Raw genomic sequence first — 21,351 nt, forward strand, 5'->3', positions numbered from 1 at the left:
CAAGTCTTTCGGTTATTACTAGCTAGTAATCCTTTCATTCAAATTTCCATTACAATCATTCAAATTCCCGATACATGATTTTTGATTCTGTAATCATACTCGAATACAATTATCTATAGTATTATATGTTTCGAATTCTTCAAAAGTCAAACAAAGTATGAATATAATTAATTCTTGCTTATGTATGGTAGATTAGATACAATGTTTCTATTATTACCTTTATATATTTTGGCTTAAAGTTTCTTCATTGGCTTAAAGTTGTGTCTACGGCCCATGCAGCAGTAATATATGACCGTGAGATCCTCCTCAGATTATTAAGAGGGAAATCCAAATCAACTGCATATCGCTTCAGATTAATAAGAGGCTAGGTGATCGAAGATCAAAATCCAAATCCAAATCCAATCAATACAATAAGATTATCGACAACATCTCAATCTGGCCAGGACATGGTAAACTTTGTTTTTTCTTGAGTAACAGTTAGAAATAGTCTCTGTGATTTGAGGTGATATTTAATATTAACCTTGTGGTTTCAAAATGTTTAATTTTACTCTTGTGATTTGTGAAATTGATCAAAGTTGGTTAAAACTAATTTTGACAAAAACTTTGCCATGTATAAGGATAAGTTTGTTATCTCAATAAAAAAATAAAACGAAAACAAAATAAATTAAATTTTTTATAGAAAATAAAATTAAAATAAATAAAAACTAGAATTCCACAACCTCCTATTTTTTTTAGTTTCATTTTTCAAATCCTATTCAATTTAATTTCTTTTACTATTTTAAATCGAAATGACAAATTTATCCTTGCACATGAGGGGTTTTTATCAAAAATAGCATTTGAACCAATATTAATTAGTTTCGCAAACCACATGGGTAAAATTAAATATTTTTAGATCACAAGGTTAATTTTGAGCATCACTCCAGACCACAAGGACTATTTAGAACTTTTAGCATTTTTTCTTATATTGCAATTTTTTGTTTCCCACATATAGAACTTAAATGCACAAACTAATCTGCATACTTAATTCTCTTACATGAACTCGTTACTTTTTCCTTTGTTTTTCACTACAATCTCAGCGAAAAGATTGTGATAATTAACTGAATGAAAAGGTTAAAGTTTACATCATGATAGAGCTGTAAAAGAAAATGGGCATGCAACAGTTGAAATGTTGAATAGATGTGCAAATCATCATGCCGATCACCTTGGCGCACAACTATGGTGATGGATGAAACCCTAAAATATTCAGCAACTTCTTTAAAAAATGATCTTTTGAGATACATAATTGATCTTCTTAGTGTCCAATAATAACATGTAGAATTCTTTTTTAGTCGTCCAATCAGTCAATCACCCATGTCATGCCATAGTTTCTTCCACTTAATTTTTGGCTTCAATTTAGTTCCTTATGATGTCTAACCTCGACCAACTGAAATTCGTTCACCATTTTGAAGAAAACAGGAGCGAAAGTTGAAGGCTGGTGTGGGATTCAACTCTCCAATGACGACGGCAGAACGGCTTATATTTTACTTTAACTAGCGGGTGCAGTAAAAAGATAAGAAATGGTAAAAAAAAAAAAAAAAAAAAGCCAAAAAGAAAGGAAGCCTTTTATGTGCTGTTGACTGGTTGTTGGGTGTTCATTGAAGAAGAGTTTGGAAAAGGCATAGGCTTTAGGAAGTTGGTTGGAAAGTGTGGGTAGGGAAGATTGAAGAAGATCAATGAGATATTGAGATATGATTAAAAGCAAAAAATAAAATAAAATAAAGCAAGAAGACCTGCAGTTTCCTTGAAGTTTCTTCCTTTCCCTGATTCCATATCCAACCAAATCCCTTTTTTCAACTTGATAAATAAGAGGGCTTATTCTTGAGATGGTGAGGGAGATCAATGGAGAAAGTGGGAAAGAGCAGAGCCCTTGAGGAAGTTTCTGTCATGGGATGTTGGGCAAGAAATAAATCAAACAAAGTTGATTGTTTGTTTATGACATCAATTTCTTTCCCATTCCTCCCATGCCAGTGATTTCCCAAGTTCCTCTCTTTCCCTTCTTCCTTTTCTTACATGCCTAATACCCACTGGAAATGGTGATGCTTTAGCTTCAAAGGAGGAAGTGGGAGTGGGAGAGAGGAGGTGGGAAGTTGTGGGGTTGGGGGGTCTTTGGGAAAGGAAAGGACTTGGAGTCTTTCCTTTCCAATTCCACCCATACCTCTCATTTTCCAGCGATTTCTCCCATTCCTTTCCTTTTTCCTACACTGCTTTCCTCTGCTTGCTAACTGTCAGATATCTGCAAAGTTGGTAACTAAGCTACTCATATCTATCTCATCTCTGTGCATCTTCCACTTGTTTTGCTCATCTTGTGTCTATAGAAGTGTGTTCTTTTAAAGTTGAAAATGATACTTTTGAGCTGCTAGCTACTCAAGTAGTCAAGTTAGCATTATAATCTGATAATCCCTTTTGCTGATTTTGTATATATACTTGTAGATCCACGTAAAGTAGACTGATTTTTCTGCTTTGCATATTGTTAAGATTGACAGATCTCAAGCAGTGTGTAGTAGTCCGGTCCCTAATTCCTATCCATCCTTTAACTACAAGCTCTTAAGCTTTAACCTTCTATGTAGAGGGAGCTAGCTTTAACTATATGTTGGAAATATTTTTGTTCATGAAACCATTATGATAGATGTTTCTTTAAGATAGATGTATTTGTGGAATCACAGTCGATGAGAAAAGTGTTTTCAGCCTAGAAATTTTCTCTGAACTCCCATTATTTGTCTTGCATTTACTTCCTTGCACTTTGTTTCAGTTCTATCTGCTAGATTTTCAATTTGTCCTGGTATCATAGCTCTAATCTTTGTGGGATCTGATCTGCTTAACTGGTCTTGTGGTAGGCATAGATGGATCAACTTCCACCAATGTTAATAAAGTATGTGAGAAAGAATTTCTTAATCTTCTATTAATGGCACATATTGTAAACAATAAACTATACTATATTAGTTGAGCTATGCATTATAAACAAGTAGTACCCAACTTATCGTTTTTGTAATGTAGAGGATGTTTAGTTAGTAACTTAGTAAGTTGGAAATCTGTTTTCTTGTTCTATTTCACAAGTGGCTGAGTACACATAATGATAATGAGATAAAACACCGGCATTGTTCCAACTTGATTTGCCCTTCTACTTATCTTGTGCTTCGGAAGTCTGTTCTTCTAAAAATTAGATAACTTCATTTAACTTTGAGATGCTAGTAGTCAAGTTCAAGTAAATATAGAGAGCAGACTGTTCTTGTGTATCTTGAGAGATGTAGATCCATGGTGAATAGGCTGAATTGGTTGTCCTGCGTTTTGGAAGTTCTGTACCATTCAATGCTTTGCAGATCATGCATACAATTATGGGAAGCTAATCTGAAAGAGCTTGCAGTATAACAAGAGAGGAGAGGAGGAGCAATAAATGACTAAAGAAACCAAGTGATGCCAGTTAAGCAGTCTATAATAGCCTGCCCCTATCCATCCTTTAGCTACAAGCTGAAGTCTTATCCTGCCTTTCATACAGGGAGCTGAAGCTATCATGGTGGATTATGTTGTTCTCAATAAAGACTAATGTATTTACATGTATTTGTACCGGACTGGTAAATTTAAATTGAATGAGAAAGCTGTAATCGGCCTTGAAATTTTCGGTGCAAATTCTCATTTATTCACTCATACTGTGTTTACGCTTATCTGCCATTCTTTAGTTTTGCATGGTATCATCGTAGCACTAGCCATTCTTTAATTTCCGCCACTTGGCTAAAGTATTTAAGAAATACTGCAAACAGAAGCAGCAAATGGTTTAGAATGTCTTCATCTTCTATGACACACGGTAAGCAAGTGTGCTCATGAATTGGAATGCGTTTACTATATTTTCAATGAACAATGATAAATGAGTGCTATGACAGAACCATGAAGAAAATATACAGAGACATTTATTTGAACCAGGATACCTTGTTATGGTGTTTAGGATAACCAATACTTTTCATCTATATGAGTGCGTGTTTAATTGAGTAGCTCTACTGCTCTAGGGTGAAAGAAGAAAGATACCCCAAACTTTGGATTCCAATATTTAAGAGACAAAAGAAAGTCATTTTCATGTCTGAGACTGAGACTCTGAGGCTTTGAACAGTAAAAATCAGTTCCCACAGAGAAGACTGAGAAGTCCAACTAAATCCTGCACATGGCTTTGACTGCCCCCACTCTCATTAACCCTCTGTATATATACAATGCCATACCGGCCAGTTCCACTCAGAAAGAAAGAAAGAAATCCAAAATGGTTGGGAAATGAGAGATTTCCTTTCCCAAAGACCCCCAAACCCCACTACTTCCCACCTCCTCTCTCCCACTCTCTCTTCCTCCTTTAAAGTCAAAGCATCACCATTTTCAGTAGGCATTAGGCAAGTAAGAAAAAGAAGAAGGGAAAAAGAGAGGAACTTGGGAAATCACTGGCATGGGAGGAATGGGAAAGAAATTGATGTCACAAAATAAACAACAACTTTGTTTGATTTCTGGTGTATGCATGGGCAGTGGTGATTGTCACGGAAGGCCTGGAAAACCAGCGGCGGGCGGTCCTAATTCATGACCTGAAGAGAGAGGTGGAGGCGGGATCTGATGCACTGACAGCAACTCGCCGAGGACCGTGACAGGGCTCACTGGTTCTGGATATATTGAAAGTATTACCCTATAACCACAAGCTCTTAAGCATTACCCTTCTATGTAGAGGAGCTAGCTTTAACTATATATTGGAAGTATTTTTGTTCACGAAACAATTATGCTTTGGATAGATGTATACGTATAACCACAATTGATGAAAAAAGTTCTTTCAGCCTAAAAATTTTCTTTTGTTTTTCTTGCATTTCTTTCTTTGCACTTTGTTTCAGTTCTATCTGCTAGATTTTCATTTTGTCACGGTATCATAGCTCTAATCTTTGAGGGATTTGATCTGCTTAATTGGTCATGTGGAAGGAATGGATGGATCAATTTCCACCAATGTTCTTAAAGTATCTGAGAAAGAATTTTTCAGTCTTCTATAAATGGCACAGACAGTAAACAAATTAGTATATTAGTTGAGCTATGCATTATAAACGAGTAGGACTTAATTTATCATCTTTGTAATGTAGGGGATGTTTAAGTAGTAACTTGGTTGAAATTTGTTTTCTTGTTGTATTTCATGAGTACTGGAGTACACATGATGATAATGAGATGAACCACTAGCATTTATTCCAACTTGATTTGCCGTTATACTCATATATCCTTGAGTACACATGTTTCAGAAGTCTTTTTTTTTTTAAATTAGAAAACATCATTCAACTTTGAGATGCTACTGGTCAAGTTAATCAAGTATATGCAGAGAGCAGACTGTACTTATGTATCTTAAGAGCTGTCAATCCATGTTGATTAACCTGAATTGGTTGCTTGCGTTTTGGAAGTTTTGTACCATTCAATGCTTTGCAGATCATGCATACAATTAAGGAAATTAATCTGAAAGAACTATGGTCACAACAAGAGAGGAGTGGAGGAGCAATAAAAGATCAAAGAAACCGGTGATTCCAGTAGCTGGTGTACCCATTTGTTACAGTTAATAGAACTTGAGCAGTATATATAGTCAGCCCCTATCCATCATTTAGCTACAAGCTGAAGTCTTATCGTGCCTTTCATGCAGAGGAGCTCTAGCTATCATGTAGATTATGTTGTTCACAATAAAAGCTAATGTATTTGCGTCGGATTGGTATATTGAAAATGAATGAGAAAGCTGTTGTCGGCTCAGAAATTTTCAGTTCAAATTCTCAATTTTCTCTTGCATTTCTTTGCTCACACTGCGTTTCCATTTATCGCATTTAGATTTTAATGGTATCATCATTGCGTATCAATTTCCACCACTTGCTTGAAGTATTTAAGAAATACTGCAAACAGAATTGGCAAATGGTTTAGAACGTCTTGATCTTGCATGGCACACAGTAAGCAAGTGTACTCATGAATTGGAATACATTTACTAAATTTTCAAAGAACAATGATAGATGAGTGCCAAGACAGAACCATGAAGAAAATATACACACGCATTTATTTGAACTAGGATTTCTTGGTATGGTGTTAAGGATTACCACTTTTTTCTTCTGTATGAGTGTTTAATTAAGAAGCTCTACGTGAAAGAAAAAAGATACCCGAAACTTTGGATTCCAATATTTAAGAGACACAGAGACTGGTGTGCGTGTTTGAACAGTAAAAATCAGTTCCTACACAGAAGACTGAGAAGTCCAACTAAATCCAGTACGTTCTTTGACTGTCCCCACTCTCATAAACCTTCTGTTTAGTCCTATATATACAATGCTATACTGGCCAGTTCCATTCAGAAAGAAAGAAATCCAAAATGGTTGGGAAATGAAGCAACTAGAACGAAGGGAGAGAGAGATTTGCTGGAAATTTTGGGCGGGAGGTCATGGAAAGGATACCTACTTAATACTTTGATATTGACTAATTGAATCAGAGTAAGGTAGCATTCTTTCCTAGACCTCCCATTCCGATGATTTCCAGCCATTCCTTCCTCTCCCTTCATGCCCATTCTAGTTCATATTTGCAGCAGTTACTAGAAGGCTAGCAGCCTACATTTGCAGCAGTTACTTTGGCTTCTCTATCTTTCTGCAATTCCGGTATTAGCAGTTTGTAATTGTAGAATGTTTGCTGTTATAACCTGCGGGCTAGCCCCAGCCAGGTCTTTTGTTTTTGTTATTCTGAGCAGCAATAGTGATTCTATTTGTGATCAAGCAAAGCAAAATTTGATTGGAGTCCTCTTCAAACAAGGTAGCATATACATTCACGAGTCCCATGTCTATTTACATAGGTTGCAGATATATGTAGCATTCTTAATTTGCAGATTAGACAACTCAAGTTGGCTCTAGTGAAGACAAAAGCTAATCCTACACCAGTCTAAATCACTTGCATCCTTTCATAACCAACCATGCAATACCATTTGGTACTGTAAGGAATTAAGTCGCTGAAACATGATTCCGGAACATAAATTCCTTTGACAAAGCAACTCATCGTCTATCTTACGACACATAATCAAGCGATTATGAAAGACATTGAGGCTCAACTACCTTCTTTTTCCTTTTTATATTTCACTCCTAAATCAAAGCACACAAGGAGAAACTATGCAATTACTCATTTTTGAAGTAGGTATAGATATATAATAATCCAGGTGATCAACACATAATAATAATCAGATTTTATTGCTTCTACAAAACAAGCATTTTAGGCAACACCATGGAGCCACCAGGCACATCTGACGTGATACAGATATATATTTATCAAACCCAAAACATGGTAGATTATTTATAGAACCAAAGCCAGATTTCAGGCTGAAACTGCATGTTCACCAGCTTCTTTATGCACAAAAGTTTTGAGGTACTCCTCCCTGCAAGTAAGGTCCCATTGTAAGAGACTTGAAGGGTATCAAATCTATTGACTGTTCGCACATAAATAAGGACAACAGAACCATACCTTGCTGGAAGATCATCATGAGGGCGATTGAATGGAGTCCAAATTGGATCACCAATGAAAAGCCGCATTGCCTGTCATATATTGAACATATTTTTCAGAAGGTCTACCCATGAATTTAAGATATTGACTACTGTAAGGAACATAGACTGACTTCTCAATTGGAACTATATTGCAGACAGATGTTAAACATGTCCAAGGCAAAGGAAATTAACACATGCCCACACTCTAAATAGTGCACTTGTGTAAACAAATCCATAATTTCTCTAGCATGTGCAAGTGCCAGTCACTTAACAGTGTCACTACCTCTCAGGTGTCCTATGTTGCAAGCCTACTACTGCGAAATTATGAACATGAAGTACACAGAAATGTTCAATAGGGAGGCATAGCAGGATAAAAAAACTATGTGTTTATTCAAAAAAGAAAGAAAATGAAGAAAAGCATAGGCAAATCCCCATCTTGGTCTACACATTTAAGATCATCCCACAAATAAATGCTTATTAAATAGTAAGTGCTCCATCATGCTTAAGTTGTCTTCTAGTGATTATAGGGCATCTCAAAACTTCACTTCCTTGGAGATGATGGAACAAGAAAAAGAAAAGTGAACAAAAAGATTGGCAAGCATTAAAACGATACCTTTATGTAGTTGCTTGTGTCCAAAGTAAAGCGGTGATAAATTCCAGCAGGCAAAACAATCATTCCACCCTTTTTCACCCATACACGAATCCAGCGTTCGTTACGGTCCCTAACATCAAAATAACCTTCACAAGAAAGTAAAAAGTCACATGTCTGAACAGGCAGATAAAATATGGGACAACAAAACAGGATAAAGCATAATTAATCTACCACTTCCTGCCACAGCGTAGCGGATCTCCTCATCAGTGTGAAGATGTTCCTCAAAAAAGTTCTTTATCTTCTCCTCATAATTTGGAAGCTTTTCAGGGCAAACCTCACAGAAGTCCTAGCAAAGGGGAAAACAATATCAGGTTAATCATACGAATAACTGTGCAGAGAGAGTTATAGCCGATTTGCAAATTAGTACTTGATTTGTAATAATGAGGAAGCGAGAAAAAGACCAGTTACATTTCAAGTTTAGGTTGATTATACAATCAACTGAAAAGAAAAACTAAAAATAAAAGCCTCAAGTTAGTGTGACAAACCATGTAGGAGTAACCACGTTCTTGACGAATCTTCTTCAACTCCTCATCTGTTTCATAGTTATCAGCATCTAAACGCCAGCTGAGAACCCCAAGCTCTGGAAGGTCAACGTAATTAACATAATTAGCTCTCCAAAATTTAAATAGATTAACTAGTATCATCTGGTTATAGATATTCTAGTAGTCTACTTTATAGATGGTAAAAAACATAAACCTAAGTTTAACTTATCGTCACCCGAGTTTCTCTAATACATTGGTTTTGGATATACTAAAACACAATCATAATCTCTTCAAATAAATTTGTTCCCCAAAAATACTCACCAGCAAGTTGGTCCAGCGATACAAATTCCTTGGGCTCGCGGTGATGGGGAAGTCTCTGGTCCTCATCACTATCATCCATGTACCATGCTTGAATAACTTCCTCTCTCGGGTCCTGTATATGTCAAGATAACACAAAACATATCACGAAAACGCTTTTGCTTCTTTCAAATATAAACTACTGCTTCAGCAATCATAATAACAATTAATCCAACATCGAAAATCCCAACTGTCAACATCAAGATGCTGAAATAGATTCCAACTCTAAACTAAACACACCCCAATCTAATGTTATAGACTATGCTCAATCCTTTTCCAATCGAATCATGAACCTTTCTCATCACTACTTACCTATTAATCATGCATTCAGCTTCAAAATTCTAACCATAAACATATATAATTAAACTAAAACCCACAAATCCTAACTTGTTAAATTGGATAACAATCTAAACATAATAGTATTCAAAACAATCGAAGAAGGGGAAACAAATCAATCAAAGACATAAAATTTGTGCTCTGTTTTGCGATTAGAAAACTTTCCCGGCAAAAAAATCAAAACTTTCGATTTCCCGGAGAAACCCAAAATCGAATTTGGGGAGGTTTTACCTTTTGGGGGGCAACCATAGCTGCTTTTGTTTTGTGTTTGCCTGAAGTCGATCCCTGGAAAGCTAAACAAGGCTTTGAGACTACGCGTGTTCCAGAATTCCAGGCCTCTTAAAAATGAAGTTCGGAGATGTAAAAAGACGAAAATGCCCATCCTACGTTTCCGCAATCACTCTTTCTGTGCTGTGTCCAGGTTAATTGAATCTACCATGTACAAGTCGCCGTTTTGCGTCGTAGGAAGCTAATAACCAGTCCCAAGTAATTTTCACGTAAATTAAGTCGTATATGTTCGTAGCAAATTTACAACATATATCTAACTAGAATAACCGGTCGGAAATCATCACTTTTTATCGAGTTAAACAATGTGTGTCAAGTTTGAAAAGAGGTTAGAGATCGTTGGATATGAATTAGAGCTGATTATATAAATAGGTGTATATCTCGTGGCAACTCTACACCATCTCTTGCTTAAGTAATTAGTTAGAAATCACCCCTCTCTGTTGAGTTAAACAATTCGTGTCCAGTTACAAAGTCCAATATTGTTCGATATGATTTAGAGCTCATTATCTAAGTAGGGCATATCGGTACTTCTACACAAAGTTGGTTCTTCAATGTTAAATTCGGATAGTGTCATTTTAGTCATTTCAATATAATTATTTTCAGAAAATTGAGGTTGGATTGGTGTAGAAACTAAATAGTATGAATGGAATGTTTTTTTTTTATTTTTTTGGTAGCTAATTTGTGCTGATTGTATGGCTATTCTTAGTTCTTCCGTCCTTTCATGCTGTCTGAGGTTGTCAAATCCCTGATAATTCTGGTTGAACATTTGTTTATATGAAAGTCGATACTGCTGGTTTAGACCATTGATTACTGAATAGCGTAATAACCAAAGTCAAACAATCATTCTATGATTTCTATCTTCGTTCATATGCCAAAATGGCATTTGATGGTATCAAAAATCTTTTGGAATGTGAATCCCATTGTGACAGGTCAAGCTCTCTGTTTCACAAATTTGGTCTGCTGTTTAGATATGAACAATTTGCACAAATCGGGTCAAATTCCAACCTTGACAATCTTATCTTTGACTCTTTGTAGAAAAAAGGAAGAAAACGAAAAAGTAGAGAGCAAAACCATGTAAGATACAAACACCAAAGCAGAGTCCGACTTCATATTTTAAAAAGTTATGAGATTTTCATTATTACATATATTTTGTTGAAAGGTCCAAGGGAACTTTCAAACTGCATATATAAAGCTTCAATCTAGACAATCTTTACCATAATACTAAGACTAGTAAGAACAGTAGAAGAAGCCCTTTAATGAGCTTCCAATGCCCCTCCAACCTTCTTAGTGAAGCTCTCAATGTACTCCTTCCTAGCTGAATATTCTTCCTGTGGTCGATTGTAAGCAGTCCATACAGGTTCTCCCACAAACAACCTCATCAACTGCATGATACCAGCGAATGAATCAATCAAACATTCAGAAATCTCGATGTCCATATTATTTGATTAAGCTTTCAGGCTTTGAGGGTCGTCTAACATGGTGTGAGCTCTCTCGCTCATGGTTAATCCATACTTCCACAGTGGATTGCACCGTGCAATATCATTTGGTATTGTAAGGAATTAAGTCGCTGAAACATGATTCCGGACCATAAATTCCAACACAAGCAATTTATCTTCTATCGTACGACACATAATGAAGCGACTATGAGAGACATTGAGGCTCAACTACCTTCTCTTTCACAAGGAAAAACTATGCAATTACTCATTGTTAAAGTTAGGTATAGATATATAATAGTCCAGTTGATCAACACATAATAATCGGAATTTACTGCTTCTACAATACAAGCATTTTAGGCAAACACTATGGAGCCACCAGGCATATCTGACATGATACATATTTATCAAACCCGAAACACTGTACATTATTTATAGAGCAAATTAAAGCCAGATTTCAGGCTGCAACTGCATGTTCACCAGCTTCTTTATCCACAAAAGCTTTGAGGTACTCCTTCCTGCAAGTAAGGTCCCATTGTAAGAGACTCAAAGGGTATCAAATCTATTGACTGGTTGCACACAAGTAAGGACTACAGAACCATACCTTGCTGGAAGATCGTCATGAGGGCGATTGAATGGAGTCCAAATTGGATCGCCACTGAAAAGCCGCATTGCCTGCCATATGTTGAACATATTTTTCAGAAGGTCTACCCATGAATTTAAGATATTGACTACTGTAAGGAACATAGACTGACTTCTCAATTGACACTATATTGCAGGCAGAGATGTTAAACATGTCCAGCAAAGGAAATCACATGCCTACACTATAAGTAGTGCACTTGTGTAAACAAATCCAAAATTTGTCTAGCAAGTGCAAGTGCCGGTCACTTAACAGTGTCACTACCTCTCAGCTGTCCTATGTTGCAAGTCTACTACTGGGAAATTATGAACATGAAGTACACAGAATTGTTCAATAGGGAGGAATAGCAGGATAAAAAAACTTTGTTTATTCAAAAAAGAAAGAAAATGAAGAAGAGGATAGGCAAATCCCCATCTTGGTCTACACATTTAAGATCATCCCACAAATATATGCTTATTAAATAGTCAGTGCTGCATCATGCTTAAGTTGTCTTGTAGCGAGTATAGGGCATCTCAAAACTTGACTTCCTTGGAGATGACAGAACAGGAAAAAGAAAAGTGAACAAAAATATTTGCAAGCATTGAAACGATACCTTTATGTAGTTGTCTGTGTCCAAAGTAAAGCGGTGATAAATTCCAGCAGGCAAAACAATCAATCCACCCTTTTTCAGCCATACACGAATCCAGCGTTCGTTGCGGTCCCTAACATCAAAATAACCTTCACAAGAAAGTAAAAAGTCACCTGTCTGAACAGGCAGATAAATATGGGACAGCAAAACAGGATAAAGCATAATTAATCCCACCACTTCCTGCCACAGCATAGCGGATCTCCTCATCAGTGTGAAGATGTTCCTCAAAGAAGTTCTTGATCTTCTCCTCATAATTTGGAAGCTTTTCAGGGCAAACCTCACACAGGTCCTAGCAAAGGGGAAAACAATATCAAGTTAATCATACGAACAACTGTGAAGAGAGTTATAGCCGATTTGCAAATTTGTCCTTGATTCGTAATAATGAGAAAGCGAGAAAAACACCAGTTACATTTCAAGTTTAGGTTGATTACACAATCAACTGAAAAATAATAATAATAATAAAAGCCTCAAGTTAGTATGACAAACCATGTAGGAGTAACCACGGTCTTCACGAATCTTCTTCAACTCCTCATCGGTTTCATAGTTATCAGCATCTAAACACCAGCTGAGAACCCCAAGCTCTGGAAGGTCAACGTAATTAACATAATTAGCTCTCCAAAATTTAAACAGAATAACTAGTATCATCTGGTTATAGATACATCTAGCAGTCTACTTTATAGATGGTACAAAACATAAACCTATGTTAGTTTACCTTATCGTCAGGAGGTGCCACACCCTCAGTTTCTCTAACACATTGGTTTCGGATATACTAAAACACAATCATAATCTCTTCAAATGAATTTGTTCCCTGAAAATGCTCACCAGCAAGTTGGTCCAGCGATACAAATTCCTTGGGCTCGCGGTGATGGGGGAGTCTCTGGTCCTCATCACTATCATCCATGTACCATGCCTGAATGACTTCCTCTCTCGGGTCCTGTATATGTCAAGATAACACAAAACATATCACGAAAATGCTTTTGCTTCTTTCAAATATAAACTACTGCTTCAGCAATCATAATAACAATCAATCCAACTTCAGAAATCCCAACTGTCAACATCAAGATGCTGAAACAGATTCCAACTCTAAACTAAAATTTGTGCTCTGTTTTGCAATTGCAAAAAGACTAAAACTTTTTGGGGAGTTTTACCTTTTGGGGGGCAACCATAGCTGCTTGCCTGCTTTTGTTTTGTGTTTGCCTGAAGCGCGTTCCAGGGCCTCTTAAAAATGGAGTTCGGAGATGTTAAAAGACGACAATGCCCGCCCTACGTTTCCGTAATCACCCTCTTTGAGCTGTGTCCAGGTTAATTGAATCTACCAGGCAAGTAGAAGTCGCCGTTTTGCGTCATAGCCCATAGGAAGCTAATAACCAGTACCAAGTAATTTTCACGTAACTTAAGTCGCATATGTTCATGGCAAGTTTACAACATATCTAATTTAAATAACCGGTCAGAAGTCATCACTCTCTACCGAGTTAAAATAATGTGTATCAAGTTTGAGTTTAAGTCCGATATCGTTTGATATGATTTAGAACTTGTTATATAAAAATAGGTGCACATTTTGTAACAACTTCAGACCATCTCCTGTTTAAGTAACTGGTCGGAAATCACCACTCTTTATTGAGTTAATATTTTTGTAATTCTGTGTTTATTTAAGATGTAAGATATTGTTCGATATGATTTAGAGCTCATTATCTAAGTATAGCATATATCGGTACTTCCACACAAAGTTGGTTCTTCAATGTTAAATTCTGATAGTGTCCTTTTAATATAATTATTTTCCAAATTTTCTAGGTTGGGGTAGGAACTTTAAATGGTGTGAATGGAATATAATTTGTTGCTGATTGTATGGCTATTCTTAGTTCTTCCCTCCCCTTTCATGCCGTCTGAGGTTGTCAAATCCCTGATAATACTGGTTAACATTTGTTTATATGGAAGTCGATACTGCTGGTTTAGACCATTGATTACTGAATAGCTTAATAGCCAAAGTCAAACAAACATTCTTCACAAGAAAATCTTCGTTCATATGCCAAAATGGCATTTGATGGTATCAAAAATCTTTTGGAATGTGAATCCCATTGTGACAGGGGTCAAGCTCTCTGTCTCACAAATTCGGTGTGCTGTTTAGATATGAACAATTTGCACAAATCGGGTCAAATTCCGACCTTGGCAATCTTATCTTTGTAGAAAAAATGAAGTAAAAGAAAAAGTAGAGAGCAAAACCATGTAAGATACAAACACCCAAACAGAGTCCAACTTACATATTGAGAAGAGTAATGAGATTTTCATTATTACATACATTTTGTTGAAAGGTCCAAGGGAACTTTCAAACTGCATATATAAAGCTTCAATCTAGACGATCTTTCCCATAACACAAAGACTTGTAAGAACAGTGGAAGAAGCCCTTTAATGAGCTTCCAATGCCACTCCAACTTTCTTAGTGAAGCTCTCAATGTACTCCTTCCTAGCCGGATGTTCTTCCTGTGGTCGATTGTAAGCAGTCCACACAGGCTCTCCCACAAACAACCTCATCAACTGCATGATACCAATGTATATAGGAATCAATCAAATCAAACAAACATTCAGAAATCTCGATGGTCTTATAGTTTGATTAAGCTTTTAGGCTTTGGTGGTTGTCTAACATAGTATAAGCTCTCTCGCTCAAAGTTAATCCATACTTCAATGTTGAGCCTACAATGTCTACATTTACATTCAAAATGAGGTTCTACATGAAGGTAAACGCATTTTAACTAGATATATACATTGTTCATCTATTACCTAAATATTTAATCTTTGATGCGCTGATGTTTCATTTGTTATTTTTATTCTCGATCGATTACGATTCTACTTGCTTCGAATTATTAGGGTATTGTGACCGTGCCACATTATTAGGTGATCAAATTTCAGCACTATTTAATCTCTTACCTTGATATAGTTGCTGGTATCCAGGGTGAACCTGTGGTAAATTCCAGCAGGTAAAATGATAAGATCGCCGGCCTTAATCCAGATTCTAATCCAACGGTCATCCTTGTCTCGGACATCAAAGTACCCACATCCTTCTAAACAGTAACGTATCTCTTCATCACCATGAATGTGCTCAGTGTAGAAGTTCTTCAGCTTCTCCTCATAGTTCTCCAATTTCTCCGGGCATATATCAAGCAAATCCTATTTTGATAACACAATAAAATATGAGCTAAAAAAACTTTCTCAAATACTCAGAATTGAAAAGTATTGACAAATACCATGTAATTATATCCCCTGGTTTCTCTTATCTGGCGCAGTTGTTCATCGTTCTCATAGTCCTTGGGGTTCAAGTGCCAGTAGAGCACACCCAGCTCTGCAACACCACCACCAACCTTGTTTAGTAGCTACTTATTACAAGATTAACAATACTAATTTAACTGGATAGTTAAATCTTTTGCTTAATGTAAAGAGAAAGGTATAGAAAATAACCTGCCAAATGGTCCAAAGGAACATACTCTTTGGGGTTCAGATGGTGAGGAAGCCTTGGGTCTGCATCGCTCTCATCCATGAACCATGCCTGCTTCCATTAAATAAATCAAAGTAAAACGAACCCATTATTCAGTATATCACAAAGTTATAAAGCAATAGTAATATTATCAAGAACTCACCTCCATCGCCATGGTTGACTCAATTTTTCAGCATTGGCTTTTCGATGGATATCAGAGACCATATAAGAGAAGATTTGTGTCGTTTGCACTTCATTTTTTGTGCACTCAGTTTTTTGGATGCTATTGTCACGTTGTGCCACTTGTATGGTTTGTTTTACTTTGGTTGCTCGTGGACACCATTCTTGGAAAATTTTGTTCACAATTTTATTCCGCTGTTTGTCTCATTATTCTGGAATGTGCCTTTTGAAAATGAAATTAGAGGTTACATGAGTCATATCGAAGTTCTTACATACTACAAATGACCGAGATTGCCTAAAGTGGTTGTGAAGGGTAAACCATTCATCAATTTTAACAGCTCTACAGTACTCCAGAAAATATACTCCGATAGCTACATCAACTGAACTAGTTGCAATACGTTTTTGTAAGCTTCCGTTGGCCAAATATAAACAAAAGCACAATAGATTACATGACACACTGCTCCGTGGCTACAAAATGTTGAAGGAGGTACTTTCCTTCAACATGTACAATAAGCTCGATCTCTTGGAACAGAGATTGGTACCGCATACAAACTTTATACATAAGAGTTAAAACAGTGAAAATGGCCGAGTGCAACTTTGCATCTTGACCCTAGAAACATCCGACCTAGAAACATCCGACATTGAGCTAAGGATGAAAACATGATCCTACAAATTACAAAACTGATCTGTCATACCAGTTCAAAAAGAGAACTCTCCTCCTGATAGGCAAAAGTCAGTGAAAACTTCATGGTTGAAGAGTAGCTCAAATCACACAAGGTGGGTCTCTTGGAGGCAGTTAAATTAGTTTATTCTCTTCCTTCCTATCAGGTGTTTCGGGTGATAATTCAAGACAACAGATTCTTTACTCAACTTCCAACTCTTTATGACTAATGAAGTGTCAAGTTCAGCATTCCACAATATCTGCATAGGATGATTAGTTTGTGAGACATCCAATCTAGACAAAATTGCATTTTCTATTTGGTTGGAGAAACTAGAAACTTTAAAATTATAAATAAATAATGAATAATCTAAGTCATAACATGCTTATTTAGCTTACCATTTTCATTTAGGTCAACAGGAAGACAGCGAATCTTGGGCTGATTGTCAGCTGCTTGTAGCATCCCAGGTTGCTGGGGTGGAGAGCTTGTGCTACTCCTACTTGAATTACCATTTGAGGTATGTCTCCTGAGTTGATGATTCAAATAAACCTCCAAGCTAGAAGTTGATCCCATATTTTTCTTAATCTTTACTCGTTCCCTTGTAGGAACACGAGCAATGAAAAAGGAGAAAATAAATGGTTGAGATCAAAGGCTTAAAAGAATTTAATCACAATATAATATACTGGTAGTAATCAATAGCTTCTACCAGATGTACCTGTCTTTTCGCTTTTCACGGTATCTCTGCAACGAGACTTTTCTAGCCTGACCCTCTGCATTTTAAGAATTACATGGTAAAATACATATTCCATCAAACACTGAAACTTGGTTAAGACTATTTAGAGCTTTTGATCAAAATCCTAATGGCATGAAAAGGGGGTCATGTTATCTCCACTTCAAAAGGCTAATCAGAAGTATCTAAAGTTCAACTTGTTTGAGTTTAAGTCATACAATATGTTTTGCATGTACTTCAATGGAATCTTTTCACCAAAGCACAAGGGGAAATGTGTGGTGTTGGTCAGAAGAGTAGATGAAAAGGTAATGCCTGCGACTTAAGCAACAGGGAAACAAAGTAATTACCTGACAGTGAAAAATAATACTAGGTGCACTACATGTGACGAGGGTATGATTCATTTGAAGTTGCAGATGCAAACAATGAAACAACTACTGCTAGGATAAATACTTTAAATTCTATTTAAAAACCTCTAAAGAAACAATACAATACCACACTTACGGTAGCATCACCAACCAGGCTTTCATAGCTATATTTTGGTTTACAGCTTTACCAATAAGATTTATTTCCAATTACTACCAAGAGTAACAACTCTCCACAGTAGGAAAACACAAAAAATTAAGAAAAATCTTGTGACCAGTTTTTTAAGAGGATTCATTTCATGTGAACAGAAATGATTCACAACCATGGACCTTCCACCCACTGTGTGAAACTAATGATGGGTTATTATCTATCGAGATGTATGCCCTTTTGAGTTATGATATTGTGATGTTCATCCATCCTTGGACCATAAAACAACAAGCATATTTCCAAAGCAAGATACATTTTTTTCCTCCCCAATAGTAGATAAAGTTCTGCAAATTACTACACGCATTCTGCCAGGGTACAAGAACTACAGAGCTTACCAGGATCACGAGTGTTGTTCCCTTTATCCCAGTACAGCTGAGTATAGTCAGCAATCCTATCTGGAAAGTTCAATGAAAACCCTAATTACCGATTATCCAGAGTCCAGTATCTCAAAACCAATCACTTCTAACATAAATATTTACTCCAACTATCAATTATTACTAGAAAATTCTCACCCCCCCCCCCCCCCCCCCCCCCAAACAACCACCCAACACACCAAAAAAAGAAAAGAAAAAAATTGCGGCTATGTTATTATTATGGAAAAGAAGTTCAAGTTGAACACAGAGAACTTTGTCTGTTTCACAGTTTGCATATTGAACTTGACTTATGCAACAATATGAGAGATTTTAGCAAGCCTATGTTATGCAACCAACTTCCTGTAATAAATAAAGCCATCTCCTATCATTTTTAAACAACCAAGAAACTGTTTTCAATAGAAAAGTAAAGAAACCATACTACCTGAAGAAGAAACAAGGCAATCCCTAGAGGTATTCAGATTTTATTCCATTTCAACGAATGCAGTTTTGGTTAAGTGTCAAGTACAGGTAACTTCATTTCACCCAAATATCTTAAAGGTAAGCTCGGAAACCCTTATGGAAAATACCTGTTTGCATAGCCTGAGGGATTGTGGCATTAGGTGGGAAAGGGCCATCTTTGTCACCTGCAGTCTGAAATTGGCATCGCAAGGACCTAGCTGCTGCAGTTCCAAGATTGTCCAGAGGCAAATGATTGGGCCTTGCTGCAAGGTGCATGATTGTTCGTGCCTGCAAATCCATAGATTACTGCATTGCAAAGCTCATCTCCAGTATCCAGGCTGAAAGGAAGCTTCATTTACCTTATCTGGTGGCACTTCATCATACACATTCACCTTGCCGCAGTAGAAAATTGTCATTTGCCTAACTGATGCATCGGCTGTGCACTGATTTTTGCTGCCACAATATTAGATGCTTCTCTTTAGACTTAATAATAACATATCACAAGAAAGATTGGTGCACAAAAGTGGCCTGAATCTCATCACCCACATAGTACACATAAATTCATATTTTTCATGCAATATTTCCATGGAAACACAGCAACATTTGAATGAAAAAATAGAAAGGTACACAAGGTTTTATACTCAGAACTATATCATATCCTGCTCTCTCAGAATATATTAACCTAATTTAGTCTCATATCATATTAACGAGAATACGCAACCAAAGTGCCATGTCCCTTCAATTGCATCTTTCACATGTGGCTTATCGGACCACGGTAGCATACATGTCAACAAGGCATGACCCCTCGAGACAAGATAAGCATAAAATAAAAAAGAATCCCTCAGGGCTTTATAAATGGTAAACTTGGTGCCACACCTTTTTGATGTAGGGCTCCTTTAACACCTATTTCAGCTGGACATTAAAACAAGAATCCACATCTAAATTTCCTCCACTTACAATTCACATTCATTATACGCAGCAAAAGTAATCATATTAGACCCAGTGAAAAGATTCTCAAATCAGAACAAGATCACTATGAAGCCAGACCTACTAGTTTTACATAAAGCTCACTACCACAAGAATCCGCATCTGAATTCCTTAACTTACCATTTACAATCAATTACTCAATAAACTGTCTACTAGGTTCAACTAAGCTAATTTACCACACCACATTGTGTTTAATTTATTATCAAAACTACAACCGTCACTAAAATTCAAAGCAATGCCAGCCTATTAGCTATCAACAGATCGCGGCAGAGAAATAAAACCTTGGAGTAATGGCTTTTACAGCCGGTTCGGCCGGTCGGTCCTGCCGAACCGGTTTCTGCGGTTCTTTCTTCTGCTGCAGCACCACCACCGGTTCTTCGGCCGACTTACAACCCTGGACATCGGCACTGGCCTCCTTAGTTGAATCGGTCGAATTCGAAGCCGCCTACACAGTAAAATTTGGGAATCAAACAACCGAGGAAAAGACAGTTTTTCCCTTCGCGCTTTTACTCGGAAAAAAGAAAAAGAATTACCCGCGGCGCTGGCGCGGGCGCGGGCCCATGCGGCGGACCGACGATCTTTCTGAGAACTCCAGCGCCGGAGTCGTCGTTGGGCTCCAGCAGCGCCTTGAGTGAAATAACCTGCTGGATCGCCTGCGATTTGTTCCACGACGGCCTCCGCATTCCTGCACACGTGTTACGGTTCTTTTTAAAGAGAGCGCGATTTCCGGCGCCGGAAAGCACGGCGGTTTTAGAGCGGGAGGGGCAAAATCGGAAATTAGAAAAGTAGAAAGCGGTGGACCTTTTTCTTTGAGGTACTTGCGGCAGTCTTCGCGGGTGAGCTGAGAAATGTCATCCTCGGTGAGCTGGTTGAGCGGCTTCTCGAGGATGGTGCGAAACGTCGTCGTTGTAGTGGTTGTAGTAGTGCTGGCGCTCATGGCTCCTCCTCGTCCGCCGCCGCGGCGATCTGGTGCGGTTTGGTAATTTGGGGGCGGAAAAAGGGAAGAGGAAGTGGTGGTGGTGGTGGTGGGAGAAGAGAGAGAGAGAGAAAAAGAGTGTGAGAGAAAGGAGAGCCGCGGCGTCGGAGTGAGTAGAGTAATTTAGGGGGAAGGGGCTTTTCGGCAGCTGAGGTTTCACCCTAGAGTGCCACGTAAGCTGTGTCCCAATGATTCGGGTCTCAAACAAGGGCTTTCTTAATTGCGATTAAGAGTTTATTAACAGTTTTAGTGGGTTTTTAACCACGACAAGTGAGCGTCCTCCGAGCTGTTAAAGAATGTATAGATGAAGCGTTTTACATGCGCCGTTAAATATAGTTTAAAACTTAATAAACTTTTGCGATACTCTGATGCGGTTAAAAAATAAAAGAATTTTAGTGAGTTTGGATTAATGGTTAATGACACTGCATGTGGAAGGGATCAAGGGGACATTAGGGAGATTTTGTCCAAATCATGGAGGAATTAATACCCTTATTATTTAGGGGTGTAGGGCGGTAGGGTATAGTAGCAAAGAGACCTAGCTCGGGAGGTCAGGTGGTTTGTTTAATTATGTGTTTCCTCGAGGACTCGTTGGCAAAGAGAATAAAAGGGGTGTTCCCGTGCCACCATACATG

The 21,351-nt window shown here is 37.5% G+C and overlaps 4 protein-coding genes across 7 annotated transcripts; all 4 read right to left on the minus strand.

The window, feature by feature from the left end:
• Positions 1-7,208: 7,208 nt before the first annotated feature.
• On the minus strand, positions 7,209-9,743 carry LOC133710481 (acireductone dioxygenase 2). Its single transcript, XM_062136555.1, has 7 exons — positions 9,585-9,743; positions 8,982-9,093; positions 8,664-8,758; positions 8,350-8,464; positions 8,140-8,264; positions 7,507-7,577; positions 7,209-7,420 (listed from the first exon to the last, which is right to left on the minus strand). Exons 1-7 carry the CDS (start codon positions 9,600-9,602, stop codon positions 7,360-7,362), a joined length of 597 nt encoding a protein of 198 aa, XP_061992539.1. The 5' UTR covers positions 9,603-9,743; the 3' UTR covers positions 7,209-7,359.
• A 975-nt stretch (positions 9,744-10,718) lies between these two features.
• LOC133710482 (acireductone dioxygenase 2-like) lies at positions 10,719-13,537 on the minus strand. 2 transcript variants are annotated; one of them, XM_062136557.1, is made up of 8 exons: positions 13,488-13,537; positions 13,162-13,273; positions 12,826-12,920; positions 12,514-12,628; positions 12,304-12,428; positions 11,676-11,746; positions 11,499-11,589; positions 10,719-11,020 (listed from the first exon to the last, which is right to left on the minus strand). In XM_062136557.1, exons 1-7 carry the CDS (start codon positions 13,503-13,505, stop codon positions 11,529-11,531), a joined length of 597 nt encoding a protein of 198 aa, XP_061992541.1. In that variant the 5' UTR covers positions 13,506-13,537; the 3' UTR covers positions 10,719-11,020; positions 11,499-11,528. The 2 variants fall into 2 exon arrangements, with proteins under 2 accessions (XP_061992541.1, XP_061992540.1); XM_062136556.1 differs by lacking the exon at positions 10,719-11,020 and having other exon boundaries at positions 11,343-11,589.
• A 997-nt stretch (positions 13,538-14,534) lies between these two features.
• On the minus strand, positions 14,535-16,091 carry LOC133709528 (acireductone dioxygenase 1). Its single transcript, XM_062135304.1, has 5 exons — positions 15,969-16,091; positions 15,790-15,877; positions 15,579-15,673; positions 15,262-15,501; positions 14,535-14,871 (listed from the first exon to the last, which is right to left on the minus strand). The coding sequence occupies exons 1-5, from the start codon at positions 15,978-15,980 to the stop codon at positions 14,743-14,745; spliced, it is 564 nt and encodes a 187-aa protein (XP_061991288.1). The 5' UTR covers positions 15,981-16,091; the 3' UTR covers positions 14,535-14,742.
• Positions 16,092-16,409: 318 nt separating this feature from the next.
• Positions 16,410-20,816, minus strand: LOC133709527 (protein TIFY 4B). Of its 3 annotated transcripts, XM_062135301.1 has the most exons (9): positions 20,545-20,815; positions 20,277-20,428; positions 20,025-20,188; positions 19,116-19,209; positions 18,885-19,044; positions 18,280-18,339; positions 17,360-17,414; positions 17,043-17,242; positions 16,410-16,906 (listed from the first exon to the last, which is right to left on the minus strand). In XM_062135301.1, exons 1-9 carry the CDS (start codon positions 20,678-20,680, stop codon positions 16,890-16,892), a joined length of 1,038 nt encoding a protein of 345 aa, XP_061991285.1. In that variant the 5' UTR covers positions 20,681-20,815; the 3' UTR covers positions 16,410-16,889. The 3 variants fall into 3 exon arrangements, with proteins under 3 accessions (XP_061991285.1, XP_061991287.1, XP_061991286.1); XM_062135303.1 differs by lacking the exon at positions 18,280-18,339 and having other exon boundaries at positions 17,043-17,170; positions 20,545-20,816; XM_062135302.1 differs by lacking the exon at positions 18,280-18,339 and having other exon boundaries at positions 20,545-20,816.
• Positions 20,817-21,351: the final 535 nt, after the last annotated feature.

The sequence above is a fragment of the Rosa rugosa genome, chromosome 5 (assembly GCF_958449725.1).
Source record: "Rosa rugosa chromosome 5, drRosRugo1.1, whole genome shotgun sequence".
NCBI lineage: Eukaryota > Viridiplantae > Streptophyta > Magnoliopsida > Rosales > Rosaceae > Rosa > Rosa rugosa.

Excerpts from the sequence above, each read along its gene's own strand:
- LOC133710481 (XM_062136555.1), bottom strand. Across the intron at positions 8,465-8,663 it reads AACGTGGTTACTCCTACATG|GACTTCTGTGAGGTTTGCCC; the intron begins GTTTGTCACACT and ends CCCCTTTGCTAG. Across the intron at positions 8,265-8,349 it reads CTACGCTGTGGCAGGAAGTG|GTTATTTTGATGTTAGGGAC; the intron begins GTAGATTAATTA and ends TTTCTTGTGAAG.
- LOC133709528 (XM_062135304.1), bottom strand. Across the intron at positions 15,502-15,578 it reads CCAGGGGATATAATTACATG|GATTTGCTTGATATATGCCC; the intron begins GTATTTGTCAAT and ends TTATCAAAATAG. Across the intron at positions 14,872-15,261 it reads ATACCAGCAACTATATCAAG|TTGATGAGGTTGTTTGTGGG; the intron begins GTAAGAGATTAA and ends GGTATCATGCAG.
- LOC133709527 (XM_062135301.1), bottom strand. The coding sequence starts at position 20,680 with ATGAGCGCCAGCACTACTACAACCACTACAACGACGACGTTTCGCACC. Across the intron at positions 20,429-20,544 it reads CAAGTACCTCAAAGAAAAAG|GAATGCGGAGGCCGTCGTGG; the intron begins GTCCACCGCTTT and ends ACACGTGTGCAG. Across the intron at positions 18,340-18,884 it reads CCCTCAGGCTATGCAAACAG|ATAGGATTGCTGACTATACT; the intron begins GTATTTTCCATA and ends TGAACTTTCCAG.
- LOC133710482 (XM_062136557.1), bottom strand. Across the intron at positions 12,629-12,825 it reads ACCGTGGTTACTCCTACATG|GACCTGTGTGAGGTTTGCCC; the intron begins GTTTGTCATACT and ends CCCCTTTGCTAG. Across the intron at positions 11,747-12,303 it reads ACACAGACAACTACATAAAG|GCAATGCGGCTTTTCAGTGG; the intron begins GTATCGTTTCAA and ends AACATATGGCAG.